The sequence below is a fragment of the Tachysurus vachellii genome, chromosome 17 (assembly GCF_030014155.1).
Source record: "Tachysurus vachellii isolate PV-2020 chromosome 17, HZAU_Pvac_v1, whole genome shotgun sequence".
NCBI classification, from domain to species: domain Eukaryota; kingdom Metazoa; phylum Chordata; class Actinopteri; order Siluriformes; family Bagridae; genus Tachysurus; species Tachysurus vachellii.
This window is the reverse complement of record NC_083476.1, coordinates 10,629,724-10,654,397: the sequence shown is the minus strand read 5'-3', so window position 1 is coordinate 10,654,397 and position 24,674 is coordinate 10,629,724. Positions and strand designations below refer to the sequence as shown.

Below are 24,674 nucleotides of genomic sequence, written 5' to 3'. Positions count from 1 at the left end.
CCAGAGCACTGGGTTTTTTCCCTGGATCATCCTCCTCAGACTGATTATAGACTGTAAGATAAAGTGAAACACAATGCTCCAAAGGGCTTCTAATCATAAACAGTTATAATCTTACAACGTTCCCTATAGTAACACAGATACTGGATCTTACTTCCCATGGGCTATTTACACTTAGGCTCAAAGGAGGAACCATAACACACATTTACCTTGTATTTTATCATCAATATATGATATTATTATTATTATTATTATTATTATTATTATTATTATTATTATTATTTAAATACCCCAAACTGGACACAAAACCACAGAAACATTATGCTTGGAAACAAAGCACAAAAAAACTGAATGATTCCATACAGTATCAACATGCCTTTTACAATAAATCAGACAATCATGAATCTATATGGTTTTTGACATGCGTCACAGACGCAAGGCTTTGTACAAATAACTATCTGATATTAAATACAATAAGACCAGAAATTGTACAATACAGGTAGTCATAAATAAATAACATACAAATGAACTATATGAGTAAAAAATTAAATAGTACAGTAGAAATGGAGAAAAGTGTTAGGTAAGTCAGATGGGGAAAAGCAGACATGGCCGATGGAGAATCAGCATTTGCAGTCTCACTGGCTGTCAGTATTGGGTGGTTTGTCATCGTGCTGGACATTTGGAAGCCATGGAGAGACAGAGCGTGACATGGTCTGCTTAGCCATGCTGCTGTAGTGGCTGATCACCGTGTAGAAGCGGCCACGAGAGTGAGCATCCTGTGCGGTATAGTAGGCCTCCAGGGAAGCTGGGATGCATCGCTTGTGCTGTTGAAGTGCAAGTGAATCATTGGAAAAAGATTTCTTCCTTAATTTAATGCTTGCAAAAGCAGATCAGACGATGTTCTAAAATGTGATTATTATCAAGAAGTAAAAAACCTATTTTAGATTCTCAACTTACCTACAAGAAAAGGACGTATAACATCATAAAATCATGTGTGAAGATTTAAATGATTTTTGACAACTGATTCAAACTCTCTAACTGGCATATTAGATTATTAGATTAGATTAGATTCAACTTTATTGTTATTGTGCAAGGTACATGTACAGAGCTTATTTACAAGTGGCAGTGTAATAAATAAGGGTATGAGGTTATACAGAAGGTGTAGTAATATGTACATATAACTGAATAAGGGTATATATAGTGTGGTTTTTATATAAGTATGATACAGTATGAAGTGGTATGACAGATATAGCTGTACAAAAGGAATGTCATTATGTATATCTATCTATCTATCTATATCTATATATCTATATCTATCTATATATATCTATATATATATCTATATATATATATATATATATATAAAATCTATATATATATATATATATATATATATACATACACACACACACACACAGAATAAATATGGATGGACATACAGAAGTGTAATGATAGTTTTTGGGTGGTGCAAGGATACATGATTTTAAAGTGGTGCAAAATAGTGCAAAACACAGAAGAAAATATAAATATGAAAAGAAATATGGCACAATGAGTAAGGATATTACCATTCAATAAGCTGAATCAAGTTAATACTATTTGTAATATTATTGTATATGCACTGTATGTTCTACCATTACAACCACATTAGTTGTACTAAATGTACTTCCACAGTGTATTTGTTGTCTTGGACAGTATCAATTGGACTGTAATTTCTTCATGCACTACATGTTGTTCAGTAATAATCATGTACTGCACTGGTGTCATTTTCCTTATCACACCATTTCTTTCTACTCTATATATGTTTCTTGCATATGGCTAGAATAGCAAACAAAATTCTCTATTCGAATATGCCAAATTGATCAACCTACTAGATATGAATACATACAGTACATCAAAGGACGTGTTAAAAAGCATCATTGCACCATAAAGGACATTAAAACTACTGTGTTTTTCAGGAGCCCATAAGAAGCCCATAAACATAGAAGGATATGACTAATAAACAGTCACTTACCTTGTACACAAAGCCATCTGGGCAGGTGTGGTCATAAGTGAATGCCTTGTACACCACTAAGAACACTATGCAGGCAAGAAAAGCCAAAGCCAGAACAATTAGGATGGTGACCTGTGGATGAAAAAGGACACAACATTAGTTTAACATAGTCAGCAATTTCTGTGTTGTAAATTTCTGTTAGCTTGTCATAACTGTCACCTTGTGCTATATAATTTCCATTCGGTTTGTATATTTTACCAGTTTTCTTTAATACCACTAGTTGATGCCATTACACTTGTACCATATAGAGTTTGCAATGTATTTATTGTTACAGACAACAATTTATATCATAAATGTATAAATGTATGATATAAATAAAATGTAAATCATAAATTGTTTGTATTGTAGTTTGTGTGACATTAACTTAGCAGTTTAAATCCACTCATTTCAACATGAGGAAAAACATGCAAGGTCACATTAGAGGTTTAATCTGACTTTCTACATTAAAGAGAGAAGAGAATATAGGCCAACGGAAGGAGACTTTAATTACAATAAAATTTTAAACTTGACTTTTTACTAACATTAAATGCAAATGAACCTCCAAGCACCCAGTTAACCAGTAATACATTTAAAATACATCTCCCAAAAAACAAGACGAATGGATACTCTATTTCTAAATTTATATTCCTCAAATAAAATAAAACACCTGTATACTAGTATAGGTTGGTTTAGAACTTCTTTGCTACCTTAACTAACATATCAGAGAGATCTAGCAGTTCTTCAAATGAGCAAGGCCATCAGGAGAAGCAGATACTTTTGTGTGTTAATGCATGTATATAAAACTAGGCAGTCTTGCAGTGCAAAAATTATCTATCCAACACTTACAGTCCTATGTGAATTTAATGCTTGCACTCTAGCAGAAGTCAACATGGCTAACATCAGCATGCAGGCTTTACATAGCAAGCGCTACACTAACTATATAAACAGGGAATAGAAAAATTCTTGTTGTAAATGCAGGTTTTTGTGATTTAAAAATTACAAATAACCGACAGGCTGTGGGGGGGCACGGTGGCTTAGTGGTTAGCGGTTAGCATGTTCGCCTCACACCTCCAGGGTTGGGGGTTCGATTCCCCCCTCCGCCTGGTGTGTGTGGAGTTTGCATGTTCTCCCCGTGCCTCGGGGGTTTCCTCCGGGTACTCCGGTTTCCTCCCGGTCCAAAAACATGCATGGTAGGTTGATTGGCATCTCTGGAAAATTGTCCGTAGTGTGTGACTGCGTGAGTGAATGAGAGTGTGTGTGTGCCCTGCGATGGGTTGGCACTCCGTCCAGGGTGTATCCTGCCTTGATGCCCGATGACGCCTGAGATAGGCACAGGCTCCCCGTGACCCGAGGTAGTTTGGATAAGCGGTAGAAAATGAGTGAGTGAGTGACTGAGATGTGAGTGAGCTGTGAGTGAGCTGTGACACAATTTTATAACCATGCCTGTATACACAAGCACAATGAATTTGAAATGAAGCATTCAAACATTCAGTTTTAATACAAGCAGTTTAAAAAAATATTGCATTAACTGGAATTATAGCCATTTTAACATAGTTTCTCCACTTACCCAGACTCAAAAGATAAGGATATATAAGCCTAAATTTTTCCAAAGCAAACACGCAATCACTTCAATCCATGGGGAAAATATGTTATGGTGTGTCACCAAGGAAGAAAATATTTGGGCACAATTCTGTTTCAAATAATGTTTGGAACAAAAACAAGACAGCTTATAACCCAAAAAAGACATTTGCAACATCATGCTCTGGCACCCAACTCCCGGGCTTCATTCCAGCCCTTCAAATAGCCTAGCATGAAAATCATCTGTTCCATTCAGCACGAGCCAAAGTCAGGAGTCACATGACACATGACCCCTCACCTTCCGATCTACCGGCACTGTTCGACTGGTTCCACCTTCTCTCAGGGTAAGAGGCAACTCTTTTCTGTTTTCTGTTCTGGCACCAAGGTGGTGGAATGAACTTCCCCTAGAGGACAGCTGAGTCACTGCCTATTTTCAAACGGCGGTTGAAGACCTACTTACAGTATTCAGGAAACACTTCAACTAGAACTTCTTTCCCTATCTTTTGCATTTATAATAAAAAAAAAAACATTTGAAACTTTTTCATTGTAACTTATGGTATCTTAAATATGTAACCTAGAGAACCAGCATTAATGTATCCAATTATAGAGATTTAAGTACGTCGCTCTGGATAAGGCCGTCTGCCAAATGCTGTAAATGTAAATGAAATTAGGAGAGTGACACAAGCAGCCTCTCCTGTGATACGTGATGACTGGATGATGCCAGATGAGAACTTTTGTTAGTATCATTTCTTCTGTTAATTTCTTCCTTCAGTTTTTTTGTAAAAAAAAAAACAAAACAACTCTGTAAATTTAGTGATACATTAACCTTATTCTATGTTATTTTCGATATTGTGAACTTTTTTTGTTATGGAAGAGTTAAATGTTACCCTAAACATTTCATTTACATTCACTTGGATTTGGTTGGTTGTAGTCACCTGGTTGGAAAAAACTTAACATTATTTATCTTCCTTATTATGTGCATTAACCTGCCAGCAACACTTACACAGTGACTAGAGGTCTGGACATTAGAATAATTCAGCACAATAAAATGTGTTTTTTGTTTTTTTGTATAATGTACATGTATTAAAAATCATACATTCACAATTTCTTGAAATTGCATGATGGTTCTGGTGTTAACAATTCTAATAAACAGGTTATGTCATTTCAGGTAAGAAAATGCTTGATAAACTGCTATCTTTGCCACGGTGACACCTTAAACAGCCATATAATTAAGTGGAGGATAAAATGGCCATAATAAAACATCATCTTTACAAATCTACTTGTGACATGTATCCCTCTTAACCAAGTGTTGTGACATCTTTGTTGTTTTTTTAAAGTGATAGTTAGCATTTATCATTTATCATCTCTCTGTGTCTGTAGTTATTTACTGGTCTAGAGCTGATGCAGCTGTGAAACCTAATTTAAGGTCATATCCCAGGATTCAGAATGGATACAGTATGAGAGAGCCTTCAATGATTTCTGGAATAATAGCAGAGTTTGCCTGTAGAATCCATAGTTATACATGTAGCTAAGATTCAATCCATAGCATCCCTTTAACAGCATCAAATGTTGTGTCAAACTGCACTGTATTATAGTATAGCATTGCTATACAGCTGTGATGGCTTTAAAGAACATTCAAAATCAGAACACCATTAAAGTGGCATATTTCCAAGGAAGCAGCACCGTATTATGACTGAGAGACACTCAACAATGATAGAAACAGTACAAAAAAAGAAAAGAAAAATGAAAGTGAGTAAGGACTCATAAAGAATATCAGATGTCCTCTTACTATCTCTACCTGCTACCCAGAACATATCCCAGAGAGGACAACAAAAATCAGATAAATCCAACAGTAAAGCCATTTTAGGCAAAAAACACACACACACACACACACACTCATATTTAACAGCTATTGGATTCAGCACTAAATACACCAGCAGTGGAATTCAAATGAAGTTTATGAACACTCTAAAGACACAGTGCCTGCAGTTTTCCTGACTGTAGATGACGTAATGGTCTTCAAAATGGTGCAAGATATTGAGTGGTAGTGTCTCTTATGTAGTATTCAGGAGAGCTCTCGGAAATAGCTCTCAGAGTCGCAAAACAACAATTTTACCCTTTTTAACAACAAATATAGTGTTAACAGGTGAAACCCAGGGCTCAAACCAGAAATAGACATTCAGAGCTATTAACTGTTCAAACAGCTCAGCTCAGTTGATTAATTAACAATCAAGGGCACTCCTGGGAAACAGGAAACCTGCCAGTCACATATTCATTCATTCATCTTCTACCGCTTATCCGAACTACCTCGGGTCACGGGGAGCCTGTGCCTATCTCAGGCGTCATCGAGCATCAAGGCAGGATACACCCTGGACGGAGTGCCAACCCATCGCAGGGCACACACACACACTCTCATTCACTCACGCAATCACACACTATGGACAATTTTCCAGAGATGCCAATCAACCTACCATGCATGTCTTTGGACCGGGGGAGGAAACCGGAGTACCCGGAGGAAACCCCCGAGGCACGGGGAGAACATGCAAAGTCCACACACACAAGGCGGAGGCGGGAATCGAACCCCCAACGCTGGAGGTGTGAGGCGCACGTGCTAACCACTAAGCCACCGTGCCCCCCTATTTTACATATTCATTTTTTATATTTATTAAAAAATCAAATTCAAACAAAAGACGTCCCGATTTAAGTTGAATAATGTCTTCAATATAGTAAAAAAAAAAAAAAGAAAAAAAATTGCAATAATTTGAGAGATGACTAGAAGATCACATATGACATTTGTAAAATAAAATTTTGGAACAACTTAAAGAATTCATGATAAAATTAAATAAAACAATATTTTATCTGAATTCTTGTTTCTGTGATGCTTTGTAGGCCTCCCTTTCAGGATACCCTTCAGCTGCATACGTATTCCCTTCATCCATCTTTACTTCTCAGCTCCTCTAAAACTGACTTGGATGTCAAAAGGAATATTTGCCATGTAAAAATTGCTGCATTGAACTTATTCATCTATTTAGGCTCTCATTGACTTCTATCAGTTACAAACATACTTTACAGTGGGGTTCTTTGGTGAGTAAAACTAAGGAACTGGCTCTCTAATTGCCCAACACACAGTTTACAGCCTACATTGCATTCTTCAATAAATGAATTCAGAAATGTTTATTGTTAAGGTCTAAGAGGTGTTAGAAATTATTAAAACAATCATGAGCTAATCTAAACATTTTTAAAAAAGTATTAAGAGCTGCTGAAACAATACATTATAGATTATAGGTTAATAAATTCAGATTATATATAAGCACAAATCTTGGATTTATTTCTAAACATTTTTACAAAATACGGTAAATAACAATATATAAAAGGTCCTGATTGGATCTTATTTAAAAAATAACCCACCAAAAATACAATATGTCCTCTAAGGTTCTCATTCCAAAAATCTGCAAACCAAAGTCTTTAAAATTCCTTACTCTGGAAAATACAAATACATCTTTGGCTAGGGTGTTTAGGGTTTAACACCTTGCAATCATATATGTTTAATTCGGAAATGTGTCCCAATTGTAGTGTAGTTTTCATTTCTTTAATACAACACAGACTGAATGAAATGTCCTGGGGTAAATCTTAATAATCTACACTGTTACCGTCTAATATACGACTGTTTAAATATGATTGCTATTAAAAATTAGGTTATAAAAAATTTGAATATAAGACTGGCAGTTGCTTTGATAAAAAATCCTTATACAGAGTATTTCTTTTTCACAGGAGGTCATCTGTGAAGGACAGGAAAGCTGTGCCTCTGACAGCATTCACAACGAGCTGGACAACTCCATATGGTATACATGTTATCTGAAATGTACAGGCGATAAGATGAAAAGGGCACACGGCTGTATGACAGCATTTTTTTTTACTGCAAATAGATTGCACTTATTACTGCATCATGCATCACCTTGTGACTTTGTTGAAGGTGTCAGTATGTATGCATACAAGTAAATATTCAAGTTTAGGATGGGTAAAGCAGAAGCTAAGTGGTAGTCTACCTCCTTTGGGATGAAAGCACTGAACGGCTAGTCAGTTTAAAAGCTTCTGTGGTGGTTTATCCAGAAGCAGAATAACAAGAGAGGTTCTCCAGGGCAGACTCTCTCACCCAGACAATCCACTGGGCATCCTCACTATTAGTCATGCTAACAGTGTACACTCAACACTGAGGGGTTATGCAGGAGAAGAGGGAAAAAAAATAAATATATATATATATATATATATTTATATAGATATATATAGAGAGAGAGAGAGAGAGAGAGAGAGAGAGAGAGAGAGAGAGAGAGAGAGAGAGAGAGAGAATGAGAGAATGAGAGGACAGGGAAAACTGTTCTGTAGCACTAATTGCTCCCATAGCAGCATTCGGATATGAAGGACTAACGTGTGTGTGTAAGAGAGAGAGAGTAGTGATAATGCCCTAGTGGTCTGTCCTTTTTCATCACGTCTTTGCTGGCCATTTTATATACATTATAAACTGAGCAATTTACCTGACCAAAACTAGCCAAAATATGTGGTGCGGAACAAATATTTATATGCCTTAGCAAAAGAGGTTATGATGTCCATTTAAAACATATGTGCATTTATTTTGATGAATAGTAATTAAACTAATGGATCAGCAAAATGTAAGAGATTGATGGATGTGAAGTACATGAAACTCATGTGTAATGAAAGGTATATAGTTACAGAATAGATACAGATACAGAATTTAACATGCACTTGAGTGACTCTTTCCTATCTGATTGGCTGAGGCTCCAGTCCCAAAGCACATTATTAGCAGCCTGTCTTCTTTTTTCACTGTTGCTCTCTTCAGCTATCACTTCCCCAGCCTCTCTTATTTTTTCCTCCATGTGAGGATCTCAGTAACTATGTACAGTAGTCAGCTGTCAGAGATGTTTCAATTGAAAGGAAGAGGTTCTGACTCAGTGTATCTTTCCATCACTCTCTCTATCTTTCCCCTCCATTTTTATCTTTCATTTCGTTTCTCTTACCAAGGATATGTCATCCATCAATGAAGACAAGAAATGCATGTCTGAGCCTGAGGTGGCGCAGTTCTGTGTTATCATTAATCATACATAAATGATACCAATATTTTGCATTGTATAAGAAAATGTACATGTAATACAGAAACTGTTAGGATTTTTTTCTTGCCGGTCTGATGTTCAGAAAGAATTTATTTTACCAGACAAATCTCACCCTTACCGGTCATGTTTCAATAAGAGTCTAAAATGAAAATATAATATAGTTACACCTGGGTTGATGAAAGAATGCTAGTGACCTCAAACCTCAAATCAATTTGACTATTTAATTCAATTAGATAAAAATGTATTTGTATAGCGCTTTTAACAATGGACATTGTCTAAAAGCAGCTTTACAGAACATAAGAAACATAATACAAAAAAAATGTATATTATACGAAGATTAATATAATACAAAAAAATCAAGATTAATATTAGACTTATATTTAAAAATCAAATAATATATTTAAATTTAGGCTCATGTTGAAGCGGTAAAAGATGGATGGATGGATGGATGGATGGATGGATGGATGGCTCATGTTGCTTGATCCCTTTGTGAAATTATTGTAACTTCCTGAGATAGCACAAAGTGAGCAAAACATTTTGTCCACTCTATCGACAGTTTCATATTTAAGCCAGATGAATTTTTCTGCCACTCGGTTTAATGTGGACTCTCAAATTTCTGGAGAATGTGGGACTTTTTCATCAGGCTTACTGATATCGTGAAAGAAAATCCTGCATGCTATGAATAGGTTAAGGCAACAGACAAAAGGTCAAAGATGAGTAATTGTGGATCGCATAGCAAGTATACCAAATTAAAAATGTGTCCCTTATGGATTAAAAGGAAAAAGAAAAACCCATTGTACTCTTAACAGGCTGTTAAGCTGTCAAAACACAATGCTTATGCAGGGAAGACTTTCGTATGAGTATTATTTGATAGTCATTTCGACTGGTAAGTTTTTGATTTATCATTCTTTTATCAATTTTAACAAGCAAAAACTGGTTCAAACTTAATGCAGATTGAAATGTACTTTGTCAATATCAATACAAAATTTCATTATGGTCAAATTAATGTCAGTTGTGCATGTAGAGAGAAAACTGATATAACTTAAACAGCCGATGTTAGTTTGTTCATGTATCCAAGTCAAGGTGATGGCCACAATTGTCCTTTCTCAATTATGTTGTCTTATTTCCTTATTTATTTTAGTATGATGTGTTAATATGTTCTGCTTGGCTACACCAGATACCAAGAGACCTGCTTTTCTTTGTTTTGAACATTTAATGAGGGGGAACATTCTTCCTCTAACTGCTGGTAGAGCAACAGCAGGGAATATGGCTGAGTTCCACTGGGGGCCTCCAGTGGAACAGAGCTGAGCGATTAGTACTGTACATTTTTTGTATTTGAAATTATGCTTTGTATTCTAAATATCAAGACAGAAATCAGCTCACAGAAAGAGTCAGTGCAATTCTAGACCTGAAGCTCAGCTGACTCATTTGATGGAAAATGACAAACAAAGGAGGGAAAATGCATTAGCATGAATATTCTGCATTTCAGAAAATGCCTCCGTGAAGTGTATTAGTCACAGGGAGAATATGCTGGGGATTTCGAGGACATATGGCTTTTGTTTGCTGTGATTCGCAACAATATTGAGTCAGTTAAACTTCGCAAGTAGCACCATGTCTCGATCACATCCCTCCTTATGACAGACTGGAATCTCTGTGTTTGTACTATATAACTAGCCTGTTGCTTTATCAGTTACTACAGTGACCTTTACCACTGATACAAAACCTTCTACTCAATATTTTAAATTAATTAAACCTTAAAGGTCATTCCCTTGTACACACTGAACCAAAACAGACTCAAATATCTCAGTCGAGAGCATAAACATAAACAGCAAATCAATAAGGCTGTATAAATCTCAGTACTCGATACAGTATGGACAGTATATCAGTGTTTTTCAATACCAGTCCTGTAGAAGCTGTGTCCTAATACGGTATCTGAGTGCTTTAATTTATTATTCTTGAATAAAGACAGGAGGCGACCTGATTTGTTCTGAACTGGGTGTGTTAGAGCAGCGAAAACACAATACTTCATAGTGCAGTGAAGGGCAGGCAGGGTACTCCAGGGTAGACCTGGTCACATCTCAAGTGGTCCAAGGTTGATTGTTTATTTGCCTAGCCCAGGCTGGGAGAATGCGCTTATGCCTGGTGTGCACAAACAGTTGCTACTAAAAAGCTACTAAACCAAACATGACTAGTGAACAATAGACATCATAGCAATTTCTTAAATAATTTAAAATCCATGATTCCCCTCTCTGTCTGTATGCTGATATTGCATCTAATAGATGAGTAGCAAAGAACCCTTAATTATCTAACAAACCCCTAAAAGACCCTTTTATCTAAAGTTGTAGACAGAACATATATTTCCCAACGAATAAAATACACTAAACACTAATTACACTGATGTGATTCACTTTGTACAGACATCTCAACAAGTTACACAGTACAGATTTAAACATTTACTCTGAGGAAACTAAAAATGTTGCTACAGGGTTTGTGTCTATAGCTAAATAATATGTTGCAACTACACAAAATAAACTACATAAACCTACTAACATTCACAAAGCATGTGTCAATGATGTACTGTAGCAATCTTTCTAACTCTATGCTCATCATCTGTACTTTTTACATTCATAGCATTTGGCAGACACCCTTATCTAGGGCGACTCATTTTTTTATTTTTATTTTTTATACAACTGAGCAGTTGAGGGTTAAGGGCCTTGCTCAGGGGCCCAACAGTGGCAGCTTGGTGGACCTGGGATTGAACTCGCAACCTTCCGATTAGTAGCCCTACACCTTAGACACTAGGCTACCACACACATTTACTTGTGCTCCCAGCCTTGCAGTGAAAGAAATGCAAAATGTTTATCATATGTAAACAGGCTTAGAACATCGTCCTCCTGAAATTATAGAATATGTATCAAAAATCAGTGTTATTGGTTTTACAATCATTGGTTTTCATTCATTGATTCAGTTTCAAACTGCTTTATGCTGGTCAGGATCACGATGGAACAACAGTCGTAGGAATCCTGGGTGCAAGTTTGGATTTCACTCTGAATAGGATAGCAGTACATCTTAGAGCATGACAGGAACAAAATTTAGTGTAACTAATCTCTGTGAACACAGAGAGGCCAGACAATACTCCACACAGACAGCAACCCAAGCTCAGAATTGAAGTGCCGCCCACTAAACAACTGTGCCACCCACCCATGTGCAACCGATTCCATACACAAAGCATTTACAAATGGAAAGCTACCTATTTTTATTTGTTTTATTTGTTCTTATGTATATTTTTAGAATTTTATTCGCAAAAAAATGTTTACTCTTCTTCTTCTTCTTCTTCTTCTTCTTCTTCTACTTTCGTCTTTTCCAGTTAGAGGTTACCACATCAATTCATCTGCTTCCACCTAACTCTATGTATCCTCTACTCTCACTTCAATTACCTTCATGTCCTCCTTCAACACATCCATATATCTCCTCTTTGGCCTTACTCTTGACCTCTTACTTGCAGCATCATCTCCAACATCCTTCTACCAATATAACCATCACCCTCCTCTGCACATGTCCAAACCCTCTCAATCTAGCCTCTCTGACCTTGTCCCCAAAACAGCCAACCTGAGCTGTCCCTCTGATGTGCTCGTTCCTAATCCTGTCCATCCTCATCACTCCTAAAGGGAACCTCAACATCCTCATCTCTGCTACCTCCATCTCTGCCTCATGTCTTTTCCTCACTGCTACAGTCTCTAACCCACACAGCATTGCTGGTCTCACTACTGTCTTGTACACCTTTCTTTGAACTGACAATTCGCATGTTTAGATTTGGCACGTTTTATGCCGGACGCCCTTCCTGACGCAACCTGCTCTATTTAACCGGGCTTGGGACCGGCACAGAAGTCACTGGCTAGCAGCCCCTGTGGCTAGATTGTAAAAAATTATTAAAACAGCTACAATTTGATGTTTAATGTTATGTGACTAGTCTGCCAGGAAAGGTTCTATCAATCCTAAGAACAGCTATAAACAATCATTCCTTCACAAACCTGTCTTTTTTCTCTTTTTTAAGCAAGTGAAATTAAATAAACAAGGTTGTCAAGTTACAGAGAAACCAGAAAAGCCCACTTATGAACTTTCTGTCATTACAAAGCACTGAGAGCTGAAACTACTTCCCTAAATGAAGAGGCTCATGCTTTGGTAGATTTAATGATAATATACATAATCCAAAACATTCAAAAATCATGGGTTGATGAGCAGTTCTGCTGTGTATTTAAGGATAAAAAACAATTAACTAAAACTGTTTGTTTGTTGAATAGTAACTGATTTTAAGAGAATTAAGCCATACCTTCAGTCTCTCTGACACCCCATCAGTAAAGCTTATGGTGTACTCCTCCACCTTAGGCATCTTCATCTTGGCCTTGTTCTTCTGCTCTTTCTGGTATTCAGTTCGTGTCTTTACCACCACCTGCACAAAAATGGAGTACAATCTGTATAAAATACACATAAATGGCAGAAATTAAAGTGTTTTTTTTTTTTGGATAATGAAACTTTTTTAGCTTGATGGTACTCAGTCCCTGACATTGTGAAATATGATGAGGATTCCAGACTAACAAGCAGTAAAATTTTTGTACCTCACTGTAATTGCATTTATTGGTTTTAAAACTATGTGCAATGTGAATTTTCCTTCATTTTACAAAAATCAACTATAAGTAATCTAAAATTAAGACAGGACTGAAAATAGATTTCCTGGTTGATTACAAAATTGGTGCTCAAATACAGAGCTGTATACAATTCCCCTGCTCTTGACATGTCACAAATTTCCCCAGTTTGCCAAGGTGCATGTATCAAGGCCCATGGGCCAAGAATGAGACTCTGCCTTGTTGTATTTGGCCTGTGCAAACTTGTGATCGCCACAATCGCCTCCCTCACATGCCAAGGGGTGGTGTGGTGCCAAAGAAGTATATAAGGGAGTTATGCCCCAACGATGTGAGGTTATTCCAACCAGTTGCAGTTAATGGCAGTCCACCTGACTCTGAAGTTCTTGCTGGTTCTAAAACATTGCTCATCTGCAGAGACAATATCATTAAGGTCAGATACAGCATATCTGGGCAATGCATGGTTGAGGGCTCTCATTGTGGGCAGGATGAGTAGCTATCTCATCCTCGGACAAACTGTTCATATGCCAAAAAAAAAAGCACAGGGTGTTCCCATTTCTAAGCGGAGACTATCCCTATGGATAGCGGATATCATCATCATGGATACTGGATGTCATCACCCTGCATGGGTGACTTCTGCTAAATAAGGGGGCAAGGTGCATGCTCTGGCAGCTTGCTTTGAAATAACAATCTCATCCTCAGACAGGCTGTCCCCATGTCTAAGTACAGGCTGGCCTAATGGATAATGGATGTCATCAAGCTGGGCTATAGGACAAACGAGTACTACTATGAAATGCCACTCCATGAGGCACATCTCTTCCAAGTGAGCATTATTTAGGGATGTGCCACTCCAGGCAATCTGTGCATGCTATAAAATGGGCATCTTTCAAGTCAGTAATAAGAAACAAATAATAAAAAAACACTGCTGTTACACATTATGGAGATGTTACATTAATGACCTTATTCAAAATGTTAGTGAAACACTATGTTGAATATAATTAACACAATCTCAGAAATCCAATATGGGATAGAGGTGGAATTTGTTGAAGCAATATAACAATTTACTAGGACATATCATGGTGATCTTTATATAAAACTGTTACAGAATGCTTTGTATTATAACTGTACAATTACTTAGTCAAACCTTTCACCCACTATATAAACACATGGCTAGGTTATCAGTCCATCCAATGCCCACCAGAAAGGATTTCTCATGACCATACCATTAAAGATCAGGAGAAATTTCAAATAAGCATCTCTGTGAACATACTCTGTACAATCCTATGATTGTTTTGCTATAATGGGTTTAGGAAATTAGGTTAAAATGGTGTCCTGGAAATAATCCTGTTGCCTTGGCAAATAATGTTTTAATTTATTTTCCCTAGATTGCCTTTAGTCATGCGTACAAAACCAATCACATCTCTTATGCTGCTTTTTAATATATTAATTGAAAACTGATTCGGTCTGTTAAAAAAAAAATGTCCACAGTATGTATACAGAAATACTCCCAAAAAAACATGTTCACAGAAGCGTTATATCCTAATTGTAGCTTACAGTCCATACATAATCTTAAAACCACAGAGCTGACAGTTCAATTGTGCATGCAAAGCAGATGTTATCAGAACAGCTTTGCCGCAAATCCAGTATTTTACTACTTATTATGTAAATTAGATAAATTAAACAAAATTAATACAAATGGGTAATATTTGAACCTTAAACATATGGGTACACTGTTTTTTTTTTGTATTTTATACCTGGTTTTATTGTTACACAACATTTATTCTGTTCTAGAATAAATAGAATATAGATAAATATAAATATAGAATATTTATTCTAGGATGTAATAATGTTTCTCTTTGCAAATGGCTGAAATGGAGAAATAATAAAAGTGAAATTTACCCTTCAAAAACTGATGTATCATGAATAGTAAACATCCCTTGGCAAACATCCCTTAGCAAAAATGTGGGAGTTGAGGATTTGGAAGGTTAATTGTGTGAATTACTCATGGTGCAAAATAACAGAATGCTGTTGTGTGTGTGTGTGTGCGTGTGTGAACAGAGAGAGTGACAAGGCACTTGAGTTAGCAGGTGCATGCCTTGATTGTGCTTTTCTGAGTAGAATAACTAATGAACCAAAATGACCTTTTTTGTCCCTGAAATCTGGATATCAACATGAAACAAAGAGTAACACATAAGGCATCTAAATCATTTGTTCGTCTTCAGTAATCTCTTTATACTGGTTAGTGTCCTGGTGGCTCTGGAGCTTATCCGGGGAACACTGGGCATGAGACAGGAAAACACCCTGGATGGGATTAGCCATAGTTTGCAGTCATGAGGCATGTCAACATGAAAAATGATTTTTAAAAAAGTAACAACCAAGCCTTAAATGTGAATGCATACCATAAGTAATAAAGTGTTTAGATCACACACAGAATATATCCAGGAATAATCCATAAAATCTTTTAAGTGCACCTCTCAGTTAAGATAACTGCTTTGACATCTCAATAATATAATCCTAGCTGCAGGAGACATGGTGAAGACTCCATTAGTCTGATATTTTGGAAGATGATGGTGATGTGTGCTTATGTAAGATGAAGGCTGTAAGGACAGAACTGTGTCTTACCTTGTCTGGAGCTTGGCACTGAAGATTAGTAACATCCAAGGGCGTGATAAGGGGAACAGTCTGAAATCCATCTTCAACACTCACCTCTTTAATCCCTTTGTCCTGTAGATTACTCCCAAGTTTAACCATCTTTATTCAATAATTTCCCTTTTTAGCGGCCTATAAAAGATTTGATCAGCATGGTTAGGATTAGATTTTGTGAAATCTACACTTATGTTATTGCTGTATTTAACAACTCAAAAAAAAAAAAAAAAAAAAAAATCACATTATCTACCTGACTGCAACCATCTTAATCGGATGCAAATGAAGCTTAACATTTTCCTTGATGAGTCAAATGTTTGGCGCAAACAAACCTTATTTTTAAATATTCTAAGAGACCCATGAACGCAGTCAGAATTATTTTGTCTTGCTCAGGTTGTCTAACATTAACACAACCGACAGACCAAAAATAAATAAATAAATAAATAAAAACACCTTTTATGGCTTCTAGCCAGTCACAACAATCTATCTGTCGCTCAAAACACGGTAAGTGTTGATAGATATCTCCAAACTCACCAAAAATCAGCCGTCTTTTTGTTGAACGCGGTCGGGCGGAGACGTGCCGAGGAAGGAGGCAGTATAAAGGAGGCAGTATTAAAGGAGGCAGTATAAAGGAGGCAGTATGGAGGAGGTGAGAGACTCTACAATCCGCTTCAGCCGCACAGCGTCTCTTCAGCACATCGCGCGTAATCGAAGCGACACCGCTAGGGGGATCCAGAGGAAAGCCGAGGCAACATGTCCAAGTGCGCGTTTAATCTGATGCTGTGACAGAAGGGTTCAACAATTAACGAAGCCTTAGATAAAGATAAAGTTATTGTGTCACAATAATTAGTAAGATATTGTGAGTTTGGGCTTAAAGAGCGTTAAAACTTAATAATATAATGTAGGGAAATGTAAAGGGTCATTTAGTGCTGTCCTTCTCTAATTCGGTCGAATTCATTTATTATTGTAAATTTATCAGTAAAATGCAGAACAATAGATGCTGCAGTGATCGTACAGTGATGCACAATCACAGCTCAGGGTTAATTAGTGTCTGTACGCCCCCTAGTGAAAGATCAGAAACTGTGCAGATGGGACACATTTTGACTAACTGGGTTTTGCTTGTGCCTATAATTGTGTGGCTAATTGTGTGGATAATGGTGGTATTTGTCTGCATTTCTTGATAAGCTGTAAACGAAGGGGATATGGTACCTTAAACTGTCTTGTAATAAACAAGAGAAACTCAATCTGTCTGTATGAATCTAGTATTTTGTGCCAACATAAAAAACCTTTATATATATATATATATATATATTATGTAAAAATAATAAACAGGGGGATCACGGTGGCTTAGTGGTTAGCACGTTCGCCTCACACCTCCAGGGTTGGGGGTTCAATTCCCGCCTCCGCCTTGTGTGTGTGGAGTTTGCATGTTCTAACCGTGCCTCGGGGGTTTCCTCCGGGTACTCCGGTTTCCTCCTCGGTCCAAAGACATGCATGGTAGGTTGATTGGCATCTCTGGAAAATTGTCCGTAGTGTGTGAGTGCATGAGTGAATGAGAGTGTGTGTGTGTGTGTGTGTGCCCTGTGATGAGTTGGCACTCCGTCCAGTGTATCCTGCCTTGATGCCCGATGACGCCTGAGACAACATGCTAATAATTGTGGGTGTGGTTAATATTAGGCCACACCCATTCATATTTTTGCTCTACTTTATTAGCAACAGGAGGAAAATACTGTGTTCAGAAACTGAAATGATTTTTCAAAATTGCTCAGTATCAAGAAAAGTAAAGTTCACACTGAAAACCAAACTGCTTCATTTGTAATGAAACAATGGTGTGGTAATGGCTTTAGATTGTGGCTTTCCAAACACAGGAGGGACAAAGAGAAGGGCCTGGTCCATTTCCCAAAACCTTTGGACAAACTATGGAATAATGTCATGCCAAGAATCATGCTGAACTTCCTGTGCATTGAAAACCGTCAGAAATTTCACAGAATTCTGGAAATACTGAAGGTCTGTCCATGGGTTTGAACTACTTCTCTTGTTTTAATTGAGCTTCAGCAAAAAGCTTGCTGTGAGCCTCCAAAATTTTGGACAATGATGTCCAACTCAGCAAATGTTCCGCTCCTCCATGACATGGATATTATGAATATGGTGAAGAATTCATATCACAGCTGGATCAATAATAAACACTTGGAAACACTCCACCTGTTTCCAAGTTTAAAGACTTGGTATCAAAACCAAGACAGAATTTATCCATCTAAATTCACTACTCTATAGCCAAATGTTTTATGACACTTTTCCATGATACTCATATGTGCTTTTTGAACATAGCATTCAAAAGAGCCTCCAGTCTTCAAGGAAGGTTTGTCAATAGATGTTGGAGTATGGCTATGGGAATTTGTGCCACAATAGCATTAGTGAGGCGAGCTACTGATGCTGATGTAACACTGTTGGGCAAAGAAGGAGTGTGGTGCAGTTAGCATTCAAATACATCCCAAAGTTGTTCAGTGGAGGGCTCAAGGCTCTGTGCAGGCCAGTTCTTTCACACCAACCTTAGGAAACCATGCCACAATAGTAGAAACTATTCAGCAACTAAACCACAGTCATATATTACCCATAAAAACATATGTTACTAAACCATAGTTATTGTCACCCTTGACTGATGTAGTAATTATGGACTGGATTAAAAATATCATGATATAATATTGCAGGTTTAAATACAGAGCTGAGTGCAACAGGGAAATTATATTATAGTTGCTTTAATAAACTGCCTAAATAATATGAAGAGCTACTGAATTGTCATTTGGATGCTTCAAAAATATGGTCATGGGGCTGATTTTGTGTGCTTTCTGTGTGCACCATGACTGTAGATGTCCTGTGTAGCTGGGAGTTTGTTGCTTGTGATGAATTCTGTTGTTTCTCACCTGTCTCTGGAGAGCCTTGCAGTTGAGAATGGTGAGTACACTGCATCAACTGTTTTCTCTTAAGCCAGTCCATTATGAAAGTAAAAACGGATATGATCGTGCGAGATGGCAGTTGGCCATCATGAAAAAAAATTGTGACTTTGAGAAAACATCATCTTCAGAGACACTAGAATGTAGCCATGATGCCAATCTGTAGGCATTCATATTCATATACTGAAAAAATCTAGCCAAAGCTTAGGACCTACAGTAAAATACTTCCAGGCTACAAGAGCATAGCTTATATTGAGAGAGTAGAACGCATATTTTTATTAGATTTTCAGCTTTATACTATATGATTTTGATACATTAATTTAATAAACAACAAAGGGAAATGAGATCACATTTAATTTACATTATCAAATATTTTGAATTATTCATTAAACATTGATTACAGTATTTCTAATCACAAAACCAAGTTTTTTTTTTGTTTCAGTTTTAAATTTACCAAATTAGCCAACACTGCATCCTTAGTACACATGTAAGATTACTAATTGATGAGCAAACGTGATAAAAATAATTATTGAAAACAATAATCAAGATTAATATAGAAAAAAACATCTGCATCACAACTAATTCTTTCTCATTAAATTCTAAATTCTAATTAAACCCATAAGGTTCTAAGAAATATACAATATTTTATAGATAGAGACACTAGCTGTATGCAATAAAACCATATCAACACCCATGACTGAAAATAAAGAAAAAGTGTGTTGACTAGACTAAAAAAGTGCACCAGAAAAAGGTTCTGTATCACTTCTCCTATGATGAAAAGTAAGTATTTATATAATATACTGTAATAACTATGTATATTTTCCATACTTGGGTATTATTTATCCTTTTGTGTCTATTACTGTGATGCAGCAGGTTATAGACAGAGATTTTGGTGAGGTAGGCTGTATTAATACTTACATATACTCAAGTTGAAAGGTTATCACCTTTGGCATATGCTATCGGCTACTATTCAGGTATATTAAGAGTAACCCTGCTATAGGTTGTCAACAACATAGTCACCCAACATACAAACTAACAACTTGTTTTAAGTGGTTTTAAACATACCCTATATAGACAAAGTTATCTGAACACCTGACCACCACACCCATATTCCCCAAAATGTCATATGTCACATGTAAGTGAACAATACATGGGATGTGGTAGCTCAGTGGTTAAGGTGGCGTTTGACTACTGATTGGAAGGTCATTGGTTTGAATCCCAAGTCCACTAAGTTGCCACTGCAGGGCCCCTGAGCAAGGCCCTTAACCCTCAATTGCTCAGGTGTATAAACTGAAATAAAAAAAAAATGTAAGTCACTCTGGATAAGAGTGTCTGCTAAATGCTGTAAATGTAAATGTACACGGTTGTATAGAACTTCACTGCATGAAGGGTTAAAACCTGCATACTGGATCCCTTACCCATGTTGTTTTAAACAGATATTACCAGTAGCTATCCAACCCTGTCACGGGCGGCGCGCCGCACGCACCTCCTGAACACCAGCGAAGAGAAGCGTCTCCGGAATACTAAAGCCCTTCCGGACTACACCCCCCAGAATCCTTCGCCACCGCTGATTACACCGCCACCTGCTCCTCATTAACCACTTCCTATTTAAGATGAACTTGAACTCCACCTCGGTGCGAAGTCTCGATTTGTTCAATCGAGTCTCAATCATTCTGAGCGTTTCCCTTGTAGTCCTAGTTTGGTTTCGATTCTGTTTCAGTATCTTGGTTTCTGTGATTGTTTGCTGCCTGCCCTGACCTACTGCCTGTTTTGCCGTTTCTGATTCCTGTCTGCCCTCTGATATAGTGTTTTCCGGCTTTGACCCTGCCTGTCTGATTCTGAGTGTGGAGTTAATAAAACAGCTGCACATGGATCCTCAGCCTTGTGACTCCTCATTACAAACCCATTCTAAAGATAATAAATTCTTCCCTTAGCACCAGCTATGTGCCGAAATATTTTAAGCTAGCGGTTATCAAACCTCTGAACCTCTGAAAAATCTGACCTCTACCCAAGCCAGCTGTCCAACTGTAGGCCAATATCAAACCTCCCATTTATCTCCAAGATCCTAGAAATGGTTGTAGCACAGCAGGTATGCTCATACCTACATAGGAATAATATTCATGAAATGTATCAGTCAGGATATAGGCCTCATCGTAGCACAGAGATAGCGCTGGTTAAAGTTGTAAATGACCTGTTACTGGCCTCTGATCAGGGTTGTGTCTCTGCTGGTTTTACTTGATCTTAGTGGAGCTTTTACCACTGACCTTGCTATTTTACTTGATAGGTTAGAACATGTTGTTGGTGTTAAAGGGATAGCTTGCTCAGCTCTTTATTTTTTAGATATACATGGTGACTACTTTAAACATACTAAGGTAATGCTCGATGTTCCGTAAGGTTCTGTTTTAGGCCCATTGCTTTTTCTCCCTATATATACTACCCCTTGGTACAACTATTCGTAAACACAGAGTACAGAGTACAGAGTAACTCTGGATGGTCTTTCTATTTCATCATGTGCAGCAGTAAAAGACCTTGGTGTGATTATTGATACCAGTCTCTCATTTGAAGCTCACATAAATAATATCACAAGAGTAGCCTTCTTTCATCTCAGAAATATTGCTAAGATAAGAAATATGATGTCATTACATGATGTAGAAACACTAGTTCATGCATGTGTTTATGGTGTCTGGATCTTCCATTGGGAGAATAAACAAGCACCAGTTAGTCCAGAACGCAGCAGCTAGAGTCCTAAGTAAAAACAGAATATATGGACACATCAGCCCTATCTTATCTACACTGCTTTGGTTCCTGTCAAATCTCCTATTACTAACTATAAGGCACTTAATGGCCTTGTGCCTAATAATATTGCCTGGTGAGTGTATACATGTGTAAAAACTCATCACCCACAGAATACTGGGTATAACCATACCCCACACACACACTTCCTGCTCTCACAGAAGTGTGTTCGGAATATTCTGTTGAGATTCTGCTCCATGTTAATAGTATATTGTGTCACATAATTGATGTAGATTCCAATTTCACATATCTGTTGGAATCAGATATTGTGACTGCCAAGGCCATTGAACTATTTTGAACTCATTGTCATGGTCATGGAACAGTCTGCCATGATGGGCAAATTGTTTCCATAAAAGGATGTCTGTGGTCAGCAACAGTATTTAGATCGACTGTGTTATTTGAACAATGTTCAATTGGTATTAACATTCACAGTGTGTGCCAAGAAAACATTCCCCACACCATTACATCAACATTCCCAAGCTTGAGCTTTTGGCTTTAGGCAGATTGAGTCCATGGATGTTGTTAATGCTAAATTCTGACCACATAAGTTGTATAAAAAGATTCATCAGACCAGGTGATATTTCTCCAGTCTTCAACTGCCTAGTATTGTTGAGAATGTACCCACTGCGCCCTCAGAATAATCCATAGACTCAATGAATAATTTTAGCAGTTAATACCAAACACTATTATTTACATTTTAAACCATTTTCTTCATTTCACCTAATTCAGAAGGTGTTTGGACTTCCAGCCTTCAAGTAAGCTCATGCATTCTGGCTTTTTTCTAGAAAAAGTACTAAATGTGTCTATTCTTGGATTGTCCATTTCCCAACACAACACTGTATGTGACAGTGAATGGTTTTGTAGTCTAGCCAAAGCTTAGGACCTAAAGTATTTCCAGGCTACAAGAGCATAGCTCATATAGATTGAGTAGAACGCATATTTGTATAAAATTTTAAGCTTTATAGTGGTGCAGCTTTCAATGTCAGTCAGTCAGTACATCACTTGGTAAGAAACTTTAAAATTGTATTATCAATAATTTAGTGTCTATTTCTTCTTTGTTTGCTTTTGCTTTCTGATCATTTTTGAAGCGAATTTCCTGTGTTTTTTAGGTATTGTGCAATTAAACAGAAACCATTTAGTGTCAACCTTCAATTCTCTTTTCATTCCATCCATGAAAATTTGTACTCTCCCCTCTGCCAACTCATTGGAGTACAAGGGAAATGGAGCAGAACTAACATGCTTTATTCTGTTCAGTTTTATAAATGTCTCAGACATTTTTCATTCAGTTAATTCAGTTATAGTCTCTGTGGACTGACTTCAACAGCAATCAAATTTACACCAATGCACAATTTCACTTGGCTTTGGATTGAAATCAACACCAGTTTATTATGCTTATGGTTTAGCCAGACTGAGGTGGTTTCTCATAAAACTGTACATTTGGGGTCACAGATGAGGATGACTCATCACTGCCTGTCATCATTATCAACACTGCCGGCTTTACTAGACATTTTCTTCCTCTTTTTTTTTTTCAAGCATTTATTTTGCAAAACAGTAACATCATAAATCCCAACAATTAGCCAGGAGCTACAGTCAGGTCTGGTTAATGTTTTCCCATCTATCTGCCACCAATTCCATCCTTGTTGCCGAATATGTTGTATCTCCATTTAACAAAGCTATAATGTACACTTGAGTGACTGAACATTAAATCATGCTCCAATTCTTCTTAGACAGTTTTTCATTACATTTTGGACAGTGGCTGGATTAATTATCTTATGAACAAGTGTGAGAATGGGATTTACAGTGGATATACAGTACAGTCGGGTTCATATGTATTTGAATAGACACAATTTTCAGAATTAGAGTTAGACATTACACTACTTAATTAGTGTAGAATTTCAGCTTTAACAAAATATTGACATATACAACCAGTAATGCAGTCAAAGGAAATCCCTAAGAAATAATGCTGATTTTCCTCCCTTGAGATGCTTTGCCAGGCCATTACTGCTGCGTTCCTTCTGCCTACAGTTTTGTCTTGAGTAAGCATACTCAACTGGATTGAGGTCAGGTGTCTGACATAGCTATTTAGGAACATTCAATTTCTTTGCGTTAAGAAGTGCTTAGTTTGCTTTTGTGGTATGCTGTGCTATCAGGTTTGCAGCATTTGTCTGAATCTGAGCAGAAAGCGTTGTTTAAGAAGTAATCCTGTTATGTCTTTCAGCAGTGACTTCATCAATTAACTCCAGTGACCCAGTTCATGGGCAGGCATACATACTCATGTCGTAACACTGCCTCCACTATGCTTAACAGATGATGTGAAAAATGCTGAAATTCTTAAAGATTAATGCAATATTTTGTTAAACCTCTTGGATGGAGCTGGAAGTCTACACTTCAATCACATTTTGAATGCTAAATCCATTGTGGTGGTGTACAAAGGCAAATGACAAAAATTGTTTCACTGTCCAAATACTTATGGACTTGATTATAAAAAGACTAAAATTGATGAAACAATAAAAATCAGTAAGGCTACCAAGATACATATAATATTAAAGGAGCTGCAACTGGGTATTTCTTGCATGTGGGTAAAGTGGCTAGATGGAAGCCTTTTCTCATTAAAAAAATAAAAAGCAAAACAAATAATCATCCAAGCCAGCCTCAATTTTGCCAAAATGAGTTATGGTCTTATATGACATTTGGTGTAAAAACAAGATTTCACATACAAAGAACAGAATACTCACAGTGAAGCATGGTGTTGGGAGCACTATAGTCTTCATCTGTAACTGGGGATCTAGTCAAGATAGAGGGAATCATAGATAACTTTTTGTTAGTTGCCACATCACATAAAAGTTGGGGGGAAAATCTGGTTTCAAAACCTGTAACCTAAAATGGGTGTTTTATATTTACTGTATTTGGGATTTTC

At 37.1% G+C, this 24,674-nt stretch overlaps 1 protein-coding gene across 1 annotated transcript; it reads right to left on the bottom strand.

The window, feature by feature from the left end:
• Positions 1-256: 256 nt before the first annotated feature.
• Positions 257-16,732, bottom strand: nsg2 (neuronal vesicle trafficking associated 2). The gene is made up of 5 exons (XM_060890828.1): positions 16,548-16,732; positions 15,993-16,151; positions 13,061-13,180; positions 2,009-2,119; positions 257-821 (listed from the first exon to the last, which is right to left on the bottom strand). The coding sequence occupies exons 2-5, from the start codon at positions 16,119-16,121 to the stop codon at positions 633-635; spliced, it is 549 nt and encodes a 182-aa protein (XP_060746811.1). The 5' UTR covers positions 16,122-16,151; positions 16,548-16,732; the 3' UTR covers positions 257-632.
• Positions 16,733-24,674: the final 7,942 nt, after the last annotated feature.

What these genes read in the sequence shown, in the direction of transcription:
- nsg2 (XM_060890828.1), bottom strand. Translation starts at nt 16,121, where the DNA reads ATGGTTAAACTTGGGAGTAATCTACAGGACAAAGGGATTAAAGAGGTG. An exon ending in GGGTGTCAGAGAGACTGAAG is followed by an intron (nt 2,120 to 13,060) that starts GTATGGCTTAAT and finishes TTTCATCCACAG; the next exon opens with GTCACCATCCTAATTGTTCT. An exon ending in CAGATGGCTTTGTGTACAAG is followed by an intron (nt 822 to 2,008) that starts GTAAGTGACTGT and finishes GCACTTCAACAG; the next exon opens with CACAAGCGATGCATCCCAGC.